The following is a 21,330-nucleotide window of genomic DNA, read 5'->3' as shown; positions in this document are numbered from 1 at the left end:
TATTTTTTTTCCCTCAGTTGCAAATTGTTTCATACCATTGGCTTGCTAATAGACAAAACCACTAATGGCAAATCTGTGAATGCCAAGGGCCCACTGTGCAAGTGTGGATGGGTAGATGAATAGATGATTAGAAAAAGTAATTTGATTAAATGATGTGTTTGCAAAGGGCTTACCATGCTAATACATGAAACATTTTGATCAACAATGTTCAGAAGATTAAGCTGAGAAACAGATGAAATAACCTGGAATAACAGATACCGTGTAATAACTAAAACAATTTTTATTTTTAGCTTTTCTGTCTCTCTTCATAGAAGGAATAAAATACATAAGGTGAAGATTAGAGTGAACTTTCTCAGCTCTCAGTAAGAATTCATTTCACTTACTTCTTGTATCCTTTTTTTCTTTTCCAGGTGACGGCTGTGGGCACATAGTGACCTATAAGGACAGTGGCACCATGACATCTAAGAATTATCCATGGACATACCCCAATCACACTGTTTGTGAAAAGACAATCACAGTACCGAAGGGGAAGAGGTTGATTCTGAGGTTGGGAGATTTGGATATTGAATCCCAGACCTGTGCCTCTGACTACCTTCTCTTCACTAGCTCTTCTGATCAATATGGTAAGCAAAGAGCTCTCGCCTTCTGCGAGTGTGGGAAAATTTGAGATGAGAGGAGGCAAGTGGTGTGTTCATTAGTGTCACAGCCTGGGGAGATCAGAAGAAAACTTGCCCTTCGTAGACTCTCAGGATGGTTCACATGGATACACTTGCTTCATGAGCCACAACAAAGACAACTGAGGAAGTTTCAGCATTTTGTGTGGGTGTCAGGAGCTTAGTTTGAGTTTACGTCTTGCTGGGAAGAGAACTGGAGATGTGTAGCATTTGGCTAAAATACTTACAGTTCATTCATTGATGTGACAAATACTGAATAGTGGTCATGTGTTCAAGTACTCTGTGAAGGACTAGGTGGGATATAGCAGTGAAAAGACAGAGTTCCTCTTTTCGTGGCGCTTGCACTGGTGGAGGGACAAGTGGAAAACAACAAAAAAAATGCATCTATAATATGAGAGGTAGTGAGGAAGAAAAATAAGGAATAAGAAAAGTAAGTCATCCTAAGATGATATTGACTCTGGTTCTGAGTGTGTTTGTGTTCAGATGGGATGGTCAAGAAGCCTTCTCCAACAAGAGGGCATTTGAGCAGAGACCGAAGTGGACTGAATGAAGGCACAGTACACCTGTGTCTATGGTCAGTTTTCTGCGTAGGGGAATGGCAAGTGCAAAGGACAGTTTTCAGAGTAACCTTTTGAAATTAAGCTCTTTGTCGTTTCAATATGCTGTTAGCACATTGGTGTCTGAACTCACACTAACAGTGACCCTACAGTCCTTGGCCCAAGGAAACAACTTGGATTTAGATGACTAGAAAACAAAAACAGTCTTATATACAGGTTTTTCCGAGGTTAGAGTTTTTCTGAAATTCACTGTGCATACAACTCTGAAAATGATACAGGTTTTAAGCAAAACTCTGTCCACCTGCTACTTTCATAGGTAATTTCTCTCAAGCACACAGCTTTCTGGGCTGTCTTTACCTTTGCACCCAGAGATTCTGCACTCCTCCCAGTGTGGTACCTCCTCCCAGCATGAAAACCCAGACCAGACGAGAGACTGTTCAGAGATCTAAACTTACCTAGCCCTCATGGAGGAAATGGAGAAGGCAAAGGCACCCCACTCCAGTGTTCTTGCCTGGAGAATCCCATGAACGGAGGAGCCTGGTGGGCTGCAGTCCATGGGGTTGCTAAGAGTCGGACATGACTGAGCGACTTCACTTTCACTTTTCACTTTCATGCATTGGAGAAGGAAATGGCAACCCACTCCAGTGTTCTTGCCTGAAGAATCCCAGGGACAGGGGAGCCTGGTGGTCTGCTGTCTATGGGGTTGCACAGAGTCGGACATGACTGAAGCAACTTAGCAGCAGCAGTAGCATGGAGGAAAAAAAACCTAAGTTTTTTTTTTTTTTTTTTTAATTCCTGGGAATATTATCCATTGTAATGATGGTTCAGTTACTCTGCCAGTAAAGATGGTTAATTTCATAAAATTTGTTGTTGTTCAGTCACTAAGTCGTGTCGGACTCTTTGCTATGCCATGAACTGCAGCAGGCCAGGCTGCCCTGTCCGTCACAATCTCTCTGAGTTTGCTCAAACTCATGTCCATTGAGTCAGTGATGCCATCCAATCATCTCATCCTCTGTCACCTCCTTCTCCTCCTGCCTTCAGTCTTTCCGAGCATCAGGGAAAGATTTCCTATGAGTGGGCTCTTCACATCAGGTGGCCAAAGTATTTGACCTTCAGCTTCAGCATCAGCCCTTCCAGTGAATATTCAGGGTTGATTTCCTTTAGGATTGACTGGTTTGATCTCCTTGCTGTCCAAGGGACTCTCAAGAGTCTTCTCCAGCACCACAGTTGGTGGAGAAGGGAATGGCAAACCACTTCAGTATTGTTGCCTTGAGAATCCCATGAACAGTGTGAAAAGACTTTCATAAAATTAAACTGCAATTAACAAGTTGCAAGTTTTTAATTCCAGTTTGACTCAAAGGGGAAAAATGCAAATCCCAGGGGTGCTGGGATCACTTACTGTTCGGTAGCTCTGCTAATGGCAGGTGTATTAATTTACGGAGGCACTCTTCAGGGAATCCCTCACTAGCCCTGACATTGCCTCCAGATTCAGAAGGGGGCACCAAGTGTCAGAGCTCCCGTGCAGAGTGCGAGGGAAGGGGCTGCAGGGCCAGGACAGCATTCTCACAGCTCGTCTCTCTGGGGAAGCATCTCCTTTCCCTGAAGATGAACAGTTAATTCCACCAACTGACGGAGCAGCAGTCTGATCGTCTCTGTTGCTTTAGGTCTCAGATCACGGGCTGAGGTGAGAACTAGAAAGGGGGGCAGATTGTCCTGAAGCATGATTGGAGAATGGATGTGGCTTTCCCATGCATTTTTGATGTGTGTTCACAAACAGAAAAGAGGAAAAGCCTGGGATTTAACTGTATTTTGAGAACTTCCCTGGTGGCTCAGATGATAAAGAATCTGCCTGAAATGCAGGAGACCCGGGTTTGATCCCTGGGACAGAAAGATCCCCTGGAGAAGGGAATGGCAATTCACTCCAGTATTCTTGCCTGGAGAATCCCATGGACAGAGGAGCCTGGCAGGCTATAGTCCTTGGGTCTCAAAGAGTCGGACATGACTGAGTGACTAGCATTTAACTGCATTTTAGGAGCTGGGTTACAAGGTCCTCATGGTCTGCATCAGGGCACTCCAGTGCACGTTTCTAGCTTCTTGAATTTTCAAGAGTTAGACGCTTCACTTGGAAGTGAGTAATGAATTGCCATTCATTTCAATAAAGCCCAGTAAATTCATTTTTCTCTTCAGATTTTTTTCCGACATAGTTGTGTTTGTTTTTTAAAAACAAAATATATGCTCATTATAGAGGTAAGCATATTCATTGTATGCCAGGCATAGGTTTGGCCTTAGGTAGATTTTCTGGAGTCCTCAAATTCCCCCCTGCAAGGTTGTTACTATTAACTTCTTTTTGCAAACAGAGAAATTGAGGCATGGTGAGTTTTGTTGTTTCTTTCTTTTTTTTTTTTTGCTGCACTGTGTAGCTTGGGGAATCTTAGTTCCCCAGCCAGAGACTGAACCTGGGTCCTGGCGGTGAAATCACTGTGTCCTAACTAACCACTGGACTGTCAGGGAGGTCCCAAGATTTTTTTTTTTTTTTCAACTAACATGCTGAAGATCACACAGCTAGTTAAGGGATGAAATAAAAATTTATGTCTGTGTCTCTGTGGTTTCAAGACATCTGTTTCCAGATGTCTCTTTCTCCCCAAGTCCCAACACCCAAAGAAAGCTTCATGCTCTACTGCCGTCCCCAGGTGCTCCGCCCAGTACTGCATCAGACAGCAATTTTGCCTAAAACACAAGTGTAGTTAATATTTTGGGTTGGGGATGTTCTTAAATACTTATTGATGCTTAGAATTAGTTTATTTTGAGACTGCTTTAAAGAGTTCTTGATCAGTCACATTAAGGCAAATCTGGTAGACAAGAATAATAGAAATGAGCAATAAAAGGAATACACAGAAAGGAAATTAGAATATTTCAATCCTATAAGCATATTTTGAAGAATTAAATGGCTCAGAGCCACATAGAGTGGGTATACACATGCATATACATATATGTTGCATCTATATATTTGTGTCTTTGTATAATGATTCTGAAGAGCATTCTTGGAGAAGCTGCTTATTCATATATTTGTACTTAAAATATTTCATCCAGTGATTTGAATATAGTAGATACTCTATGAACAAATGGTTTAAAATGTGAATTGGCAAGTTCAGTGGTGAGGAACCAGTTAAGCAAAGCATGTAATACTTGCAATATTAAACAGCTATCTGTCAAAAAGACAGTTAACATGGAAAGCTGCTTATGATGATATTGTTGTTGTTGAGTCACTAAGTTGTGTCCAACTCTTTTGCGACAGCACATACTGTAGCCCACCAGGCTCCTTTATCCATGGGATTTCCCAAGAGAAAATACTGGAGTGGGTTGCCATTTTCTTCTCCAGGGGATCTTCCTGATCCAGGGATTTAATCCAACTCTCTGGCATTGGCAGGTAGATCCTTTATCGCTGAGCCCTGATATAGTGTTAGGTAAAATATGAATACATAGTAATGTTATAATAATAGAAAAAAACCCTCTAAACAGAGTGAGAACATAACTGCAGCAAATTGTTAGGAGGAGGATTTTCGAAGGATCAACTTGGTGTATTGTTTTGTCTTCCCTTGACTCTTGTTTTCTTTAATAAACATTTGTTTCTTAATAAAAACAAGTAGATTTTCTTTGACTAAGATCACTGACTTTAGACCTATATTTTAATTTAGTCCCCTAGTCAGTTTGAACTTCCTGGCATCTGCCAAGAAGGAAGAGGAGGCTGGAGTGCTTTGTTTGCCTGGGCGAGCTGAGGGAGTGGGCTTTCCTGTGGGGCTTGTGTCCTGCTCCCTGGAGGAGGTGAGGCCCCTCTGCAGCCGGTGTGGCCCCAAGACTGTGGAGGGAGGGTCCCAGGGACCCACAGCACCTGGAGGGGAGTGCGCACTGTGGGGGAGGTGGGGTAGAAACACGTGCTCTGGAATACCGCCTGCAATTCCAGTATACTGGGCTCTAACAGTTTCATGTGTGGCTGAAACAGCTAAATAGTTTTGGTTTATCCAGCTCAGTTTTTTTTCAATTAATTGCTAAAACCCATTGCCAAGAGATTTTAAGACTCGACACTGTCAGACTTTTAAATGTGGAGTTAATGTTTTGAAAAAGAATTATGTCTTCTGGCATTCGTGTTTGGAAGCTCTGCCAAGAGTGGACATAGTTGGAATGTGATTCATTAACCGCTGTGAATAAGCTGAGGTTGTAGTTTTTAATCATTGTGCATTTAATTTGTAATGGTTCTCCCTGCCCACCCCACACGGATTCTGTTTTAAAGGTTTGGTGCATATACTTTGATTGCTTTCATTCCTGGTAGCAAAATATACTGTAAACAGGTGTGACCCACATCAGCTTTCACAGTGATCAAGCAAAATGTACACCTGAGCTCACTGGTTGTTAAGAGACCCGATACAAACAAGGTGGAATGATTTTTCTGTTTGTCCTGTATTATAATTATGGCTGATATTTCAGATCCAACATCAATTAGAAGAGTGTACTTATATACCTATGGCTGAGTTAAGACACTGATTCTCCTTCTTAAAATACTCTTTAAACAACCAGGAATCAACAACTTTATCAGCCTTACTTTAGAACATATGTTAAGAACGAGGTATGATTCTTCAGTTCAGTTCAGCTGCTCAGCTGTGTCTGAGTCTTTGCAACCCCATGGGCTGCAGCACGCCAGGATTCCCTGTCCATCACCATCTCCCGGAGCTTACTCAAACCCATGTCCCTCGAGTTGGTGATGCCTTCCAGCCATCTCATCCTCTGTTGTCCCCTTCTCTTCCTGCCCTCAATCTTTCCCAACAACAGGGTCTTTTCTGATGAGTCAGTTCTTCACATCAGGTGGCCAAAATATTGGAGTTTCAGCATCAGTCCTTCCAATGAATATTCAAGGTTGATTTCCTTTAGGATTGACTGGTTGGATCTTCTGGCAGTCCAAAGGACTCTCAAGGGTCTTCTCCAACACCACAGTTCAAAAGCATCAATTCTTTGGCACTCAGCTCTCTTTATAGTCCAACTCTCACATCCGTACATGAGAGTATGATTTCAAGATATTTTTAAACATAAACTTTTAAACTAATAAACATTTTTGGATATAAAACATATATACTGACTTTTAAGATTGTGTGTACTAATATCTGGCCAAAAAAAAAAATTTAAGTATCATACTTTTCTTGGAGATTTTTTTTCACTGTTACTAAGGGCATTTTGCATTTCAGTTTGAAGCCAAAGTAACAGAGACTTCCTTCAAAAGAAACAGCAATGTCCCTTTCCTGGTCTAGAATTCAGTCAGGATCATGAAGCATTTAGTTGTATAGTTCAGTTCAGATTGCTGCTGAGACTCAATCTCCTCCCTCTTATATGTGTGATGTAAAATAATAAGAAGTTAGTTGTATAAAATATTTAAATATCTTGAACTTGTGGGGAGAGTAGGTGCTGCTTCAGGCATTGTGTCATACCAATATACCTACATTTAAAATATGAAATGTCTCATGTTGTTTTATTCATGACACTGAAGAGGGAAGACTGTGGATTCATACTAACGATCATTATTCTCAACTTTAAAACTTCTTAGGCACTCTGTAACCTTGAGTTAAGGTTAAGTTAATGTTAAGTTAATGTAATGGAACTTAATGTTAAGTTCCAATTCCAGTCTTGCTTACCACAAAGAAGTCACCCAGAGGTTTGTTTCTGCTACCACTGTTTGTGGGGATCCCAGAGAAATTTTTATTTCTGTTTCCTGATATTTCAAGATTTACTAGATCCCAGTTTTCCATGAAAGTTGATCTTTCCCCAGTGGGTAGAGTTTAGGGCTGTTCCTCAACTCCCTGAAGGACCTGCTGGAAGAATCTTGGTGGGAATATTGGTCCCTTGGGATCTCAAAGGACCTTGTTCTGATGGAATTTCATAGACTTCCACACCCAGGTCACTGTGGATCAATAAAACCAGGCCTTCAGCATGGACTGAGATGAACACTTCTGTTTCTGTGTAGAGTTTTCACTTGGGCTTAAGAGTGCAGACTCTGGAATTAGACTGCCTAACTCCAAATTCCTGCTTTACTGATTATTTTTAAATTACTTTGACCTTGAGCAAATGCCTTAATTTTCCATGTCTCCATATTCCCTTCTTCAAAATGGGCAAAATAACAATATCTGCCACATTTGGGTGATTGAAGCACTTGTATATATAACTTTAAAGTACAATGTACGGCCCATAATAAGCACTCAGTCAACATTAGCTACCATCATCATTCCTTCCCTCCTTCCCCTTTTCTTCCTGCCTCTCCCTTCCCTTTCCACCTGCTCCTCCTCCTCAGTGGGCTAGAACACAGTCTATTGTTTGTCTAACATGTCGGTCCTTCTTTCTACTCCACATGCTCTCCTTTCACCCAGAAGAGGCTAAGCTGCAGCAGGGCATGCCATCTACCCCTCCTGTGCATCCCTGGTGACCCAAGTTTATGCAAATCAGTCCCAGCCTGTGGCATGGGTTCCCTGAGTCAGAAGTAACTTCAGGGACAGATTTTCTCCATCCAGCTTCATGAGATGAACAGAGAACCCATGTTCCTTAAGCCCATAGTTCATTCAGTTTGGCTTATTTTGTTTTTTTTTTTTGTCCACTGCCACCACCAGTTCACATCTTTGTGTCTATTTCATATAGAAAAAACTTCCTAATTTTTTCCTTTTTTCTTTCACCAGTCTCCATTCCCTCCAGGCCATCTAAGATTATCTTGTTAAATATTGTTGTGATAATTTCTTTCTTTATTTCAAAAATGGTTAATTGTGCCCCACTGTCTACAGACAATTGCTAGCTTGGTGTTCAAGGTGGGCTCACTCACTGTCTTCCCCACCCACATTTCCAGCCACATCTCTGAGTCTCTGTATCTCTATGCCCTTTCCAAATAAACACATCACACAGTTTCATGTTCAGTACATTTGATGATGTCATTTCTTCCACGTGTCCCTCTCCTGTTCCCCCTACTTTTCTGCCCCTTCTAAAACACAAACACACACACACATAACACTCTCTGACATACATCACAGCAGGATCCTCTATGACCCACCACCCAGAATATTGGAAATAAAAGCAAAAATAAACAAATGGGACCTAATTAAACTTAAAAGCTTCTGCACAACAAAGGAAACTATAAGCAAGGTGAAAAGACAGCCTTCAGAATGGGAGAAAATAATAGCAAATGAAGCAACTGACAAACAACTAATCTCAAAAATATATAAGCAACTTCTATAGCTCAATTCCAGAAAAATAAATGACCCAATCAAAAAATGGGCCAAAGAACTAAATAGACATTTCTCCAAAGAAGACATACAGATGGCTAACAAACACATGAAAAGATGCTCAACATCACTCATTATCAGAGAAATGCAAATCAAAACCACTATGAGGTACCATTTCACGCCAGTCAGAATGGCTGCGATCCAAAAGTCTACAAGCAATAAATGCTGGAGAGGGTGTGGAGAAAAGGGAACCCTCATACACTGTTGGTGGGAATGCAAACTAGTACAGCCACTATGGAGAACAGTGTGGAGATTCCTTCAAAAACTGGAAATAGAACTGCCTTATGATCCAGCAATCCCACTGCTGGGCATACACACTGAGGAAACCAGAAGGGAAAGAGACACATGTACCCCAATGTTCATCGCAGCACTGTTTATAATAGCCAGGACATGGAAGCAACCTAGATGTCCATCAGCAGATGAATGGATAAGAAAGCAGTGGTACATATACACAATGGAGTATTACTCAGCCATTAAAAAGAATACATTTGAATCAGTTCTAATGAGGTGGATGAAACTGGAGCCTATTATACAGAGTGAAGTAAGCCAGAAAGAAAAACACCAATACAGTATACTAACGCATATATATGGAATTTAAAAAGATGGTAACAATAACCCTGTGTACGAGACAGCAAAAGAGACACTGATATATAGAACAGTCTTTTGGACTCTGTGGGAGAGGGAGAGGGTGGGATGATTTGGGAGAATGGCATTGAAATACGTATAATATCATATATGGAACGAGTTGCCAGTCCAGGTTCGATGCACGATACTGGATGCTTGGGGCTGGTGCACTGGGACGACCCAGAGGGATGGTATGGGGAGGGAGGTGGGAGGAGGGTTCAGGATGGGGAACACATGTATACCTGTGGCGGATTCATTTCGATGTTTGGCAAAACCAATACAATATTGTAAAGTTTTAAAATAAAATAAAATTAAAAAAAAAAAAAAAACACACCCACACCCACACACATACACACACACACAGTGTGAAGACAAAGCAAATCCAATGCTAGTTACCTAGAACCTCCTCTGATGTTCAGCAGCTCCAGATACTCCTCTTGGGCTCACATTGTTTTTCTAAACCTTCAGTGGAGCACCAATCTCAGGTGGAGATCATTATTTTAGCCTCTCAACTGATATGGGGTTTCCTGAGGAAGGAACTGCATTTGATTCATCCTTTGAACATCCCCTGTTGCTTGTCATAATCTTATACTTGCAGACTCTCAATCAACATTTAATGAATCAAATTGCATGCAGCTTGATTTTGGCAAATATACATTTAAAAGTCTATAATCTTATAAATTTGAGTATCTTTACTCACACTGTAGGAAGATTTATAGTAAGAGTCCTCTATCAATAAATACCTGCTCTGCATTTAAAGGAAGACTTGATTTACCTACAATTTTAGGACTCTACTTTTATATTCAAAAGACCATGAAACTGTATAGAAGGTGCCTGCAATAGAGCGTTCAGCTGTGCTGTACACTGGGCTTTGGGGCTCTAGAGTTACTCACTTAACCCTCATAATAGCCCTGTAAGAGGGGGCCTATTATTAGCATCCACACATAAGGAAACTGAAGCTCAAAGAGGTCAAGTCACTTGCTTATAATCACTTAACTAGATCTGGGATTCAAGTCTGGATGTTTGGCTCTAGGGACCCCATTCTTAAGCACCGCGCCATTCCCATTCAGGGTGACAAAAGCCATCTGATCTCATGGTTTGTGCAGTAGTGAACTGTGGTTCTTGTTCATTATTTGCTGGAAGAAATGGAGACCTCTGCAGGCCTTCCCCTAGGGGTGGGTATCCTGAGAACCAAATGGAATTCTGAGAAATCACTTACATGCAGAGTGCTAGTATAAATTTAAGGCTTAAAAAAGTACTTCTTAGTCAAGAAATTAAGGGAGACATCATGGTCGGTGAACCTAATTATAGTCAGTCAAATTAGCTGTGTTGCTAAATGACTTGGACTATGGAAAACCCAGGAAGTTCCAGAATTGTTCTCTTACATTTCCTGTACTCCCACCTCCACCCCCAGTATTTTTTTAACCATTGTCAGTGAGTTAGAAATACAACGATGTGAAGTCAGCCATTAATATTTATGTTACACCAGGAACGAGAGAAATGGGAAAAGTCGGAAATAATACTGAGTGTTTTGACTCATAACTACAACAAGATTTCTGTGATAATAGTTTAGAATGATACATATCTGGCATATTGTAGTAAGATCTAATCATTATGACTTCTCTGTTGATTTAAGAAAATTCCAAATAGAGAAAAACGCAAGATTGGCAGCCTCTATTTTATACATGGTTTATGTCTCAAAGCCATATTACAGAGAATGCAAAATTCTTATGACTTCTGAAGATAAAACAAAAGCCTATGAAGAAGCTTTTGGAAAATTATTTTGGGGCTTCCCACACCCCAGAAATGCATTCTCCTCTCTCACTGGGGTGGTTTTGGTGGAAATGCTTAAGAAAGACTGCTTTTTCTTTTGCTTTGTTTTGCCTTTTATACCAAGATAGAATTCAGAAAGAATTTAAGCATTTGAAAAAGTTAGGGGACTTCCCTGGCAGTCCACTGCTGCAGGGGGTGCTGGTTCCATCCGTGGCTGGGGACCTAAGATTCCCATGTGCTACGTGGCACGGACAAAAATTTTTTTAAAATACAAATAAAACGTATCTCTTAAAAAAGTTGTATCAGCCAGAATATTCCATGCTAGATGTCTCATTAACATAACCATAAGCCTCAAGGAGAAAAGATATTGGCTTCTTCCTTCTCCTTTTCCTCAAGCACTTCCCCAGAGATAAACTGTGATTCATTTCAGCAAATTGCCATCTTTTATTGGGCGAAAAGTGATCGCCTAGGTAGGTTGTGGCTCTTCTTGACCCGAGTCCTGTAGCCCCAAGGAAAGCTGCACCTTTGTCTAGGAATCTGCCTGGTTCATTTGTCATCTGTCACTGATTTTTGTCTGGGAACCAGAGACCAAAACTCTCCAGGGATACCACTTACATTCTTACGTGACTATGGTTTTAATGGCACAGTCCAGGAATATCCCTTTTTTATGCAAATTTCCCTCCTTTTCAAAGAAAGTGGCCCTGAAAATTCTGTAATTTTGTACAGTGGCCTACTGCAATTAGCTAGCAAGGACGAACCCTGCCATTTGACTGCACAGGAAAAAAACAAATGGAAAGTGGACAGAAGTCCAGTGGCATTTGCAGCTTTTCTGGAGATTGTTTTATCACTGTGCCTCTACACCCAGATCTGGGCCACATCAGGAACCACTTTTGTGGCAGCTGGCCGATGGCACACCGTGTGGCTGGCTCTGCCAGTGGCTTGCCCAGGGAGCATCACTTCATCTCATCGGCATGTTCTTATCTGCCATGAAAAATTAAATGTGTGAGTAAGATGGTGCTCATAAGGCTAATGGAGGCTTTTAGGAGTTTTTGATGGTCGTTGTTCAAGTTGATTTATGACAAATCTCTGGTGAGTTAGTTTTTCATTTGGTCTCTGTTTTCACCACTGGATCTGGAGAGGGAGAGATCTCTTTGGTTTCTTTTAACAGCATGCATAGCATCTTTTAAACACATCTTTTCACAGGTGAAACACTAATTTAGTGCCATGAGTTTCAAGATCAAAAGCATAAACCCATCTGAAATGACTTTGAACAGTTATTAAACAAAATACTGCCTTGTATCCGGAAACGTAGGCAGACAGGCCATGGAGAATGGAGCGTGAGGATGAATTGCTGCATGGATTGTCAGATTGCCAGAGATTCCAGAGGACTGGCTCCAGGCAGACAGTTCATTCTTCCTGGTAGGACAGTTTGCTTTTATTCACACATGGGAAGATAAAGGGTTTCCCCTCTCAGCTGCTTATGGAACAGGGGATGTGCTGAGAGGAACTGGCCCACTGTGCTCAAAGCACGCAGCTCCTAGGGTTCCTGGCCCTTATTCCTTTTGTCCAAGGAGTCAGTCCATTGTCTGCCAGCTCCTGGTCTCATGTCTGGTGCCAAACGCCACAATGCTACTCCATTTGGTATCACTGATGGCTTTTCCCACAATCCAGGGTGACTCACTACAAACCACAAAAGATAGAAGGATTTATTTCTCGTGATTTTCTTACTACTTGATGAACTGCCTTTCTGCTGTCTCCCAGTCGGATGGGAATTTGTGACTACAAAGATGGAACCTGCTTCCCAGACAAGGATAGAGGTAGGGAGGAGGTCAGAGTTAGACAGCAAGTCAAGTTCTGTGAAACACACAGCACTTCCAGTTGTAAAGCAAACATCCATGCAGATTGTGAGGCTTGCTTTTGGGTCTGCTAGAGTTCTTAAGAACCACTGAAAAGGGTTAGGGTTCAGCCTTAACTGTGAATTGAGGCAGTTTTACCAATCTAGGAACACTGTGCAGGAAGAGAATATAACCACGGTCAAAGCTAGAAGTCACCTCTGAACTCTTAGTGAATTTCCAATGACACTGGCATTGTGTACTGTTCAAATAACAGGTGTAGATCCTTTTTAAAAATTGAGACAGAGAGTACCTAAGAGTAAATACATCTTTTGGACAGATGTGGGTGGAGAAAGTCTTTCATAGAAAAAGATACCATCCTCAAGGGAGTCTGGCTGAAAACGGAGAACGTAGGACTTTCCTGGTGGCTCGGTTGTCAAGAATTCACTTGCCAGTGCAGGGGACCTGGGTTCGATCCCTGGTTCGAGAAGATGCCATACGCCAAACAGCTAAGCCCGTGTGCCACAGCAGCTGAAGCCCACACTCAAGGGCCCACGAGCCACAGCTCATGAAGTCCACGAGTCTAGAGCTTGTGCTCTGCAACGAGACCCAGCACAGTGAGAAGCTCGTGCACCGCAGGTAGCGAGTAGCCCCCAGTCTCTGCAACTGGAAGGAGCCCACATGCAGCAGCAAAGACCCAGTGCAGCCCAAAAGTTAATTAATTAAAATAAATTAATAATTAGTTTAAAAAAAACAAAGAGAGAACTTAGGATAGGCAGGTCCTTCTGTGGTTTCTAATTAATTATTTTTCCTTCTCACTGCCAGTCACACTTTTCTGTTTTCATTGCTTTTCCCTTTTAACTCCAGGAATGCAGTTATTAACTTTTAAGTCTGTGAAGTGAAATCTTTATCTGTCAGACCTTCAGACAGGCAATAATTTGAATGTTTTGCCAAAGGCAGTAGAGCAGCCAGTCCCCAGCTTCAATTCCCTGCTCTGGACTAGAGCTGCCTCCTGCTGTGTGGTGGCTGTGCCTTGATGAACCTATCAATTAACTTTTAATGATGGCATTTGTATAGGCAGGGTATATCCTATCCCTGCTAAGGTTTAGTTATGTTTTTGCAGCATATCAATGAGAATGTGGGAAGGATGGTATCTGTGGGTTAAGGGTGACTAAAGGATGTGTGTGTTTACATTTTCTTTCTTTGAACTTCTTCCAGAAATGTTTACTGGGACTTTGGGGGGATGCAGCCAAATTAGAGTTTTACTATGTGTTTTTGATTTAGGAAATTATATGTATTGCACAGCAAGTTAGCATGATGACATGCACTCTTACCTATTCATGTACAGTATTTATAATTTTGCAGCCTTTCTTTTCAATTGTTCCATAAAAATCTAAAAAAAAAAAAACAAAAACCAACCCTCCAGTTATTCAACCTCGAGAATAATGGTTGCAACAACATAGATGGACCTTGAGCACATATTGCTACGTGAGATGAGTCAGATAGAAAAAGACAAATAGTGTGTGATCTCCATTTACATGCTGCTGCTAAGTCACTTCAGTCGTGTCCGACTCTGTGCGACCCCATAGACAGCAGCCCACCAGGCTCCCCCATCCCTGGGATTCTCCAGGCAAGAACACTGGAGTGGGTTGCCATTTCCTTCTGCAATGCATGAAAGTGAAAAGTGAAAGTGAAGTCGCTCAGTCGTGTCCCACCCTCAGCGACCCCATGGACTGCAGCCTACCAGGCTCCTTTGGCCATGGGATTTTCCAGGCAAGAGTACTGGAGTGGGGTGGATCTCCATTTACATATGGAGTCTAAAAAAAGACCAGTTCATAAAAACAGAAAGCAAAATGGTAGCTACCAGGGGATGGAGGGTGGAAAAACAGGATTGATGTTGTTTAAGGGTAAAACTTGCAGTGAGTAACAAATAAACCCTAGAGATTTAATGCACAGTTTAGTGAATACAGACAACAATACTTTATTATAATCATCAACTTGCTGAGACTACTACTTAATTATCACAACCACTCAGAAGAAATGATAAGTAATATGATAGAAATGCTAATTTGGAGAAGGAAATGGCAACCCACCCCAGTATTCTTGCTTAGAGAACTCCTTGGACAGAGGACCCTGGCGGGCTACAGAGGACCCCCATGGGGTTGCAAAGAGTCGGACACAACTGAACAACCAAAACAACATCACACATGCCAATTATTCCTACGATGACTCATATTAAAATACATAAAGATATCAAACTAACGTGTTGTCTACCTTAAATTAGTGTTATATATCAAATATATTTCAACTAGAAAAATGTCAAGTTCCCACTGATAATCAATTTAGACTTGCTTTTCCTCACTGTTTTTGTTAGAACTCGTTGGAATGTAATAGAAGTTTAAGGAGAGATTGGTATGGTGTCACCATCACTGTTTGGAGAAGTCTTCATGTTGTTCTTTCTTCTTGGAAAAAGTAAATATGGGTTAGGAAAATATTCTGACTTATTAATAGCAACAAGTAACTAGTTATTTCATCTTTGTTGTTAGGTTTGCAAAGCAAGTATCTCACTTAACCTGTGCAAAGAACAAATGAATTTGAAATGTATTTAAAACTGAGAATCAGTTGCAAAAGTCAAGCACAGTAATGACTCACTTTACTTTTGAAAAAAGCTTCTCATTCTACTTTATTATGCAAAAATGGATTTAGTATTAATTGCATATCTTCTGTGCTTATGAGCACTCTTAAAGATCAACAAATCCATATAGCTACCACACTAATGATTTTCTTTCCTTTCTTTTCTATAATTTTCTTGCTTACTTCTTCATGATATTCTGTAATGACAAGACTAAATATTTTATGTATCTTTATAATCATGTTTTGTTTTTAAAAACCAACTGTTACAAGTAGAAAAACATTTAACTTCATTTAGATTCAGACAATATTTGGAAAGCTGCCACATGTACAAGTTTTCTGAGAGAAAGTGATGGATAGGAAAGTCCCTAACCCCACGGAATATAGTCTGAAAGGAAGACAGGCATTATTTGTTTGTTTTTGTATATTCATTTAACAGGTATTTAATGCATGAGTAACTCTTTATATCCTAGGTTCCATTCTAAATAATTTGCAAGTATTAACTCATATAAGTAATTATATACAAGTATTTGTAAAGAGAGAATCTTTTTTATTTGAATTTCATTATCATTTAATAATAGGGAACAACAGAGATGTGTGGCATGTAAACATACAGCATCTCTCTTATTTCGTCACATTTTCAGAATATGACATCTGGACCGGACAAAGAGAAATCTGATCCCTTATATCAGGAGAGGAAGGCTGGGTTGGGTTCACAATCTTCTTCTGCCTATTTAAGCCATTTGGTCCCTATATTGGCTTTGGCTGGTGTGACCAGTTGTACTCATGCTGACTTGGCGTGGTCTTCTTCCCTTAACCTGATGTAGTCTTTGTTGTTGCAATTACCCGTTTCTGCTGCTGCTGCTGCTGCTGCTAAGTCACTACAGTCATGTCTGACTCTGTGTGACCCCATAGACGGAAGCCCACCAGGCTCCCCTGCCTCTGGGATTCTCCAGGCAAGAATACTGGAGTGGGTTGCCATTTCCTTCTCCAATGCATGAAAGTGAAAAGTGAAAAGGAAGTCGCTCAGTCGTGTCCAACTCTTAGCGACCTCATGGACTACAGCCCACCAGCCTCCTCCATCCATGGGATTTTCCAGGCAAGAGTACTGGAGTGGGGTGCCATTGCCTTCTCCAATTCTATGCTATTCTATTTTGGGAGAAGTTGATGAAGAGTACCTGCCTTCAAAATTTGTTTGCTCATCCCTGTTTTCAAAGAAATTATCATGTCTTGCATACTTGACTCTCAAGATGACAATTTACAAACTAAACTTATACTTGAGTAGTCTTAGGAAGGTCTTTTTTTCTTTTTTTTATAAGCTCCAAATCTAATTTTGTCTCTTAAAATTTCATAGAACTTCTTATTGCTTTTCAAGCAACATAGTCTAGAAACAATATGTTATACTCTTAATTGTATAATATATACTGTGGAATTTCAAAAGCCTTTAGAAATTACTCTGCTTTCTTATAAACTTCATTTTACAAATCAAAGTAAATTATATATGTTAATCAGAAGTTACTGTTAAGAGTGGTAGAGAAGAGAAAGAAATGAGTAAAATGCATGAACATAGATTTTTACCATGTATGGGACAGTCTTTAAATTGTGGAACTTTCTTTTATGTACATTTTTTTTTTAAATTGTAGTATAGTTGATTTACAATGTTGTGTTAGTTTCAAATGTACAGCAAAGTGATTTAGTTATGCACACACGTATTTTGTATTCAGATGCTTTTCCCTTATAGTGAATACAAAATATTGAATATAGTTCCCTGTGCTGTACAGTGGTGGATCTTTCTTGGAAAAAGGGAATTTGTGAGTTTCTTTGAACAAATTTAGGAGGCCCCTGTGCTTAGTCACTCAGTTGTATCTGCCTCTTTGCAACCCCATGGACTAGTAGCCTGCCAGGCTCCTCTGTCCATGGGGATTCCCCAGGGAAAAATATGGAGTGGGTTGCCATGCCCTCCTCCAGGTGATCTTCCCAGCTCAGAGATAAAACCCAGGTCTCCCACATTACAGGAGAATTCTTTACCAGCTGAGCCACCAGGGAAGCCCTCGGAGGCCCCTAGAATATATTTTGTGATAACATTTTCTTTGCTATCTCTCTGAGTCTCTCCAGGCTGCTATAACAAAATATCATAGACCAGGTAGCTTATGCACAACAGACATTCATTTCTCACAGTCTGGAGGCTGGGAAGTTCAAGATCACAGTGCTAATGGATACAGTGTAGTGGCTGGTGAGAACCCAGTTCCTGGTTCATAGCCATCTTGCTGTCTTCACCTGCTGGAAGGGGCAAGCCAACTCACTGGGGCCTTCTTTATGAAGGCTCTAATCCCATTCATGAGGGCTCTGCCCTTGTTAAACTAAGCACCTCCCCAAGACCTCACCTCCTAATACTATCACATCAGGCATTAGGATTTCATTATATGAATTTGATTGGGATACAACTATTTAGACCATACTTTAGGCAAATTTGGGCTTCCCTGGTGGCTCACATGGTAAAGAATCTGTCTACACTGCAGGAGACCTGGGTTTGATCTCTGAGTCAAGAAGATTCCCGTGGAGAAGGGAACGGTAACTCACCCCAGTATTGTTGCCTGGAAAATTCCGTGGACAGAGGACATGAGTCTGGTGGGCTACAGTCCATGGGGTTGCAAAGATTCGGGTACAACTGAGTGACTAACACTTTCATTTCACTTTTTTTTTTTCTTTAAAGCAAATCTAGGAGGTTCCTAGAATATCACTTAGTAATAACATCTTCTTTACCGTCTAACATATCTCTGTGTGTGCGTGCACTCATGCTAAGTCTTGTCTGGCTCTTTGTGACCCCATGGACTGGAGTTGCCAAGCTCCTCTGTCCATGTAGTTTTCCAGGCAAGAATACTGGAGTGTGTTGCCATTTACTTCTCCAGGGAATCTTCCCAACCTAGGGATCAAACCTGCATTTCTTGCGTCTCCTGCATTGGGGTGGATTTTTTTTTTTTTTTAACTACTAGCACCACCTGGAAAGCCTCCAATATATTTGATTTTATTAAACAATTTATTTATTTATTTATATAATTTTGGCCATACTGCACAGCATGGGTGATCTTAGTTCCCTCATGAGGGATTGAACTCATGCCCCCTGCACTGGAAGGACAGAGTCTTAAGCACTGGACTGCCAGGGAAGTCCCCTAATATATTTGATTTTTGTTAGTAGTGTTCTTACAAAAATAAAAACCTATGTCTTGGGTTGTTCATAATTAAATTAACTAGTTCCAGCCTGTTGCCTATCTAGAGTTGGCCACTGTCCCTGCCTTGGTTTGTCTGTGTAATTAAGTTTACCATCCGTCTCTACCTCTCAGTCTCAGTACAAAGCAAAATTTCAGTTGGTAAAAGATGATAATCCTATGTGTGTGTTGTTTGGTGAATTTGACCTTTAAGGAAGAAAAATGCATAAACAAAATCTTTGTACTGATCCAGATTTTGAAATGAGCCGCCAGCATGCTTTGTTTTCAGGTCCGTATTGTGGAAGCATGACTATGCCCAAAGAGCTTTTGCTGAACACCAATGAAGTAACTGTGCGCTTTGAGAGTGGATCCCACACTTCTGGGCGAGGTTTTTTGCTAACCTATGCCAGCAGTGACCATCCAGGTATGGCGGAATAACCAGTATGAATCTGTAAATCTTTATCTGTCTTAGAATTTCTCTTGCTAGTCATCATCTCTGGACAGAACTGTGACCTCAGAATCAGAATTGAGATGTGAGGGAAGAGAGGAACACAGTGTCTTCATAGGTATTTAGTTAGGTCTGAACTGAATCCTTTCATAACACGTGTTAGATTGATCACTGACTTAAATGGGAGAGGGTTGACTTAATTTTCCAAGAAACCTTGGATTGTGTATCTTTAGGGATATGCACCTGACCCTCCTGAGGTCTGGCTGTTCTCTGGGACTCTCCCCCAACCCCCTTATTAGTCCAGGAAACAAGCCTTTTAAGCAGTGATATCCCCTGCCCCAGCCCTCATACACGCCAGCGCACCAGCCTGGGAGCATGCAAGGCGAGAAGGATGAAGTCGCTGTCACCGAGTGCCCCATTCATCAAGCTGGCACATCAGCAGGAGCGAAGAGGAGCATGAACATGGATGGGGAAGGAAAACACGGCCTCTGTTCCAGGTCTCCAACTCCAGTCACTTCCGTGCAGCCCAGGGCCTCTCCAGGGCCTCAGAGGAGCCCAGAGTTTCTGCTCAGTTCCCTGAAAGAACTCTGAGAACAGGGTACTCCATTTATTTCCTGCTCAGCCAACCAGATCTGAGCAATCCTAGCAGGCCCCAGAATGGCCAGTGATTAGCATAGGTTGCTTCCTAAGAACCACTGAAAAGATTAAGGAAAGAACTCCTGCAGCAAGTATATTTTGGAAACGATCCTAGGTGCCATCTGAAAGCACACAAATCCACAGCATCTTCGCGTTTCCACTCTTAGTGTAAGTTCAGTTCTATAAGTTGCTTCAGAGAGCACCTTTCTTTTAAGTGTTTGGACCTCATTGATCAAAGCTGATAGGTACTTTGTGTTCCAGCTAAATGCCACTAGATAAACTGTCAAATTAAAATGTTCCTGAACTTTCTCTGTAAACCACATGGGCTCTTGAAATTGTTTTCTACCTGCCAGTAGAAGGTACGTGATCTTTGTAGGTGTGTAGTTAATAGTAACAAACCAATGTTGTTTTTTGGTTGGAAAAAGATTCTGTTACCATCCACTGGATAAACGGTGAAGAACCATCATGGATGGTAGAAAAGAAAGATGAAGGGGAACTAATGAAATCCTGGGGATAGTGTATCAGTTTTTGTTTATTTTTAAACAGAAAAGTTCAGATAACTAGAGAATAAATAAATACTTTTCAGAAACTGTTTCATTTTAAAAGAAATCTTTAGAACATGAGTGTCCTAACTTCTATTCAGTCTGCTAACTGCAGTTGTCTTTATTTATGACAGATTTAATAACGTGTTTGGATCGAGCTAACCATTATTTGAAGACAGAATACAGGTAAATACAGTGTTCTACTTGTGCTGCAGTCATTTGTTGCTGAATATTTTGTTTTCCTTGACATTAAGCCAGATAAAGTACCTTTATTTGTGTCGATTTAAAAAATCATCTCTGTTGTAATGAGTCAGGAATATTTGAAACGGTTTCTTATACAGCAGAGATCAGCAAACTTTCTATCAAAGGCCAGGTAGTAAATATTTTAGGTTTTTCAGGCCATGCAGTCTTTTTTTATCTGTTCATGCAGTTCATGCAAAAGCAGCCATAGACAGTATGTGTGTGAACGAATGAGCATGGCTGTATTCTGATAAAACTATTAAAAAAAAAAAAAGTGCAGGTTGGATTTGGCCAGTGGGTCATAGTTTGCTGACCCCTGAGTTCTACTCCAGTACCAGTGTGCCAAAATGGAGTCTAGAGTGCATTTATACCCGGCCAGCATTTGGGAGTGACTTTTGTGATTCTGGAGGGGGTTCATTTTCTCTTTCCCACAGGAAGTAGACCTACTGAGAATAGGAGATGAAAAGTTTCACTCCAGCGTTACTTTAACTGGAAAAATTACTTGATCTCTTTGATGTACATTTTCTCATTTCTAAAACAAGAGCCTAGAGGGGATTTCTCAACCTTGGCACTACTGGTATTTTGGATGATTTGTTCTCGTGAAGAGGTGTTCTGTGCGTTGTGGATAATAACAGCATCCCTAGCCTGTGTGTGCCAGTTGTGATAAACATCTCCAGACATTTCCAGGTGTTTCTGGGTGGGCAGAAATCACCCCTAGCTGAGAACCACTGGTCTAGAAGTCATTATCAACAAAAACACTAACGACAGCTCTTAACTCCTTAGAGTGTTTTCTTAGTGCCAAGTACAGTTCCCTGGATTTTGTATATCAATAGCTACACAATAAATAAGTATACTCCAAA

At 41.0% G+C, this 21,330-nt stretch overlaps 1 protein-coding gene across 2 annotated transcripts in view; it reads left to right on the top strand.

Annotated features, from left to right (window-relative positions):
- Positions 1–21,330, top strand: part of DCBLD1 (discoidin, CUB and LCCL domain containing 1) — a 75,772-nt gene that overhangs the window by 26,551 nt on the left and 27,891 nt on the right. For both annotated transcript variants that reach the window (XM_070795919.1, XM_070795918.1), the window contains exons 2-4: positions 411–623; positions 18,894–19,028; positions 20,365–20,416. In XM_070795919.1, coding sequence (XP_070652020.1) covers positions 411–623; positions 18,894–19,028; positions 20,365–20,416 — 400 coding nt within the window. The remainder of the gene's footprint in view (positions 1–410; positions 624–18,893; positions 19,029–20,364; positions 20,417–21,330) is intronic.

Source organism: Bos indicus, chromosome 9, assembly GCF_029378745.1.
Source record: "Bos indicus isolate NIAB-ARS_2022 breed Sahiwal x Tharparkar chromosome 9, NIAB-ARS_B.indTharparkar_mat_pri_1.0, whole genome shotgun sequence".
Classification (NCBI taxonomy): Eukaryota; Metazoa; Chordata; class Mammalia; order Artiodactyla; family Bovidae; genus Bos; species Bos indicus.
The sequence above is the reverse complement of the archived record's forward strand: the minus strand, read 5'-3'. Positions and strand labels throughout refer to the sequence as shown.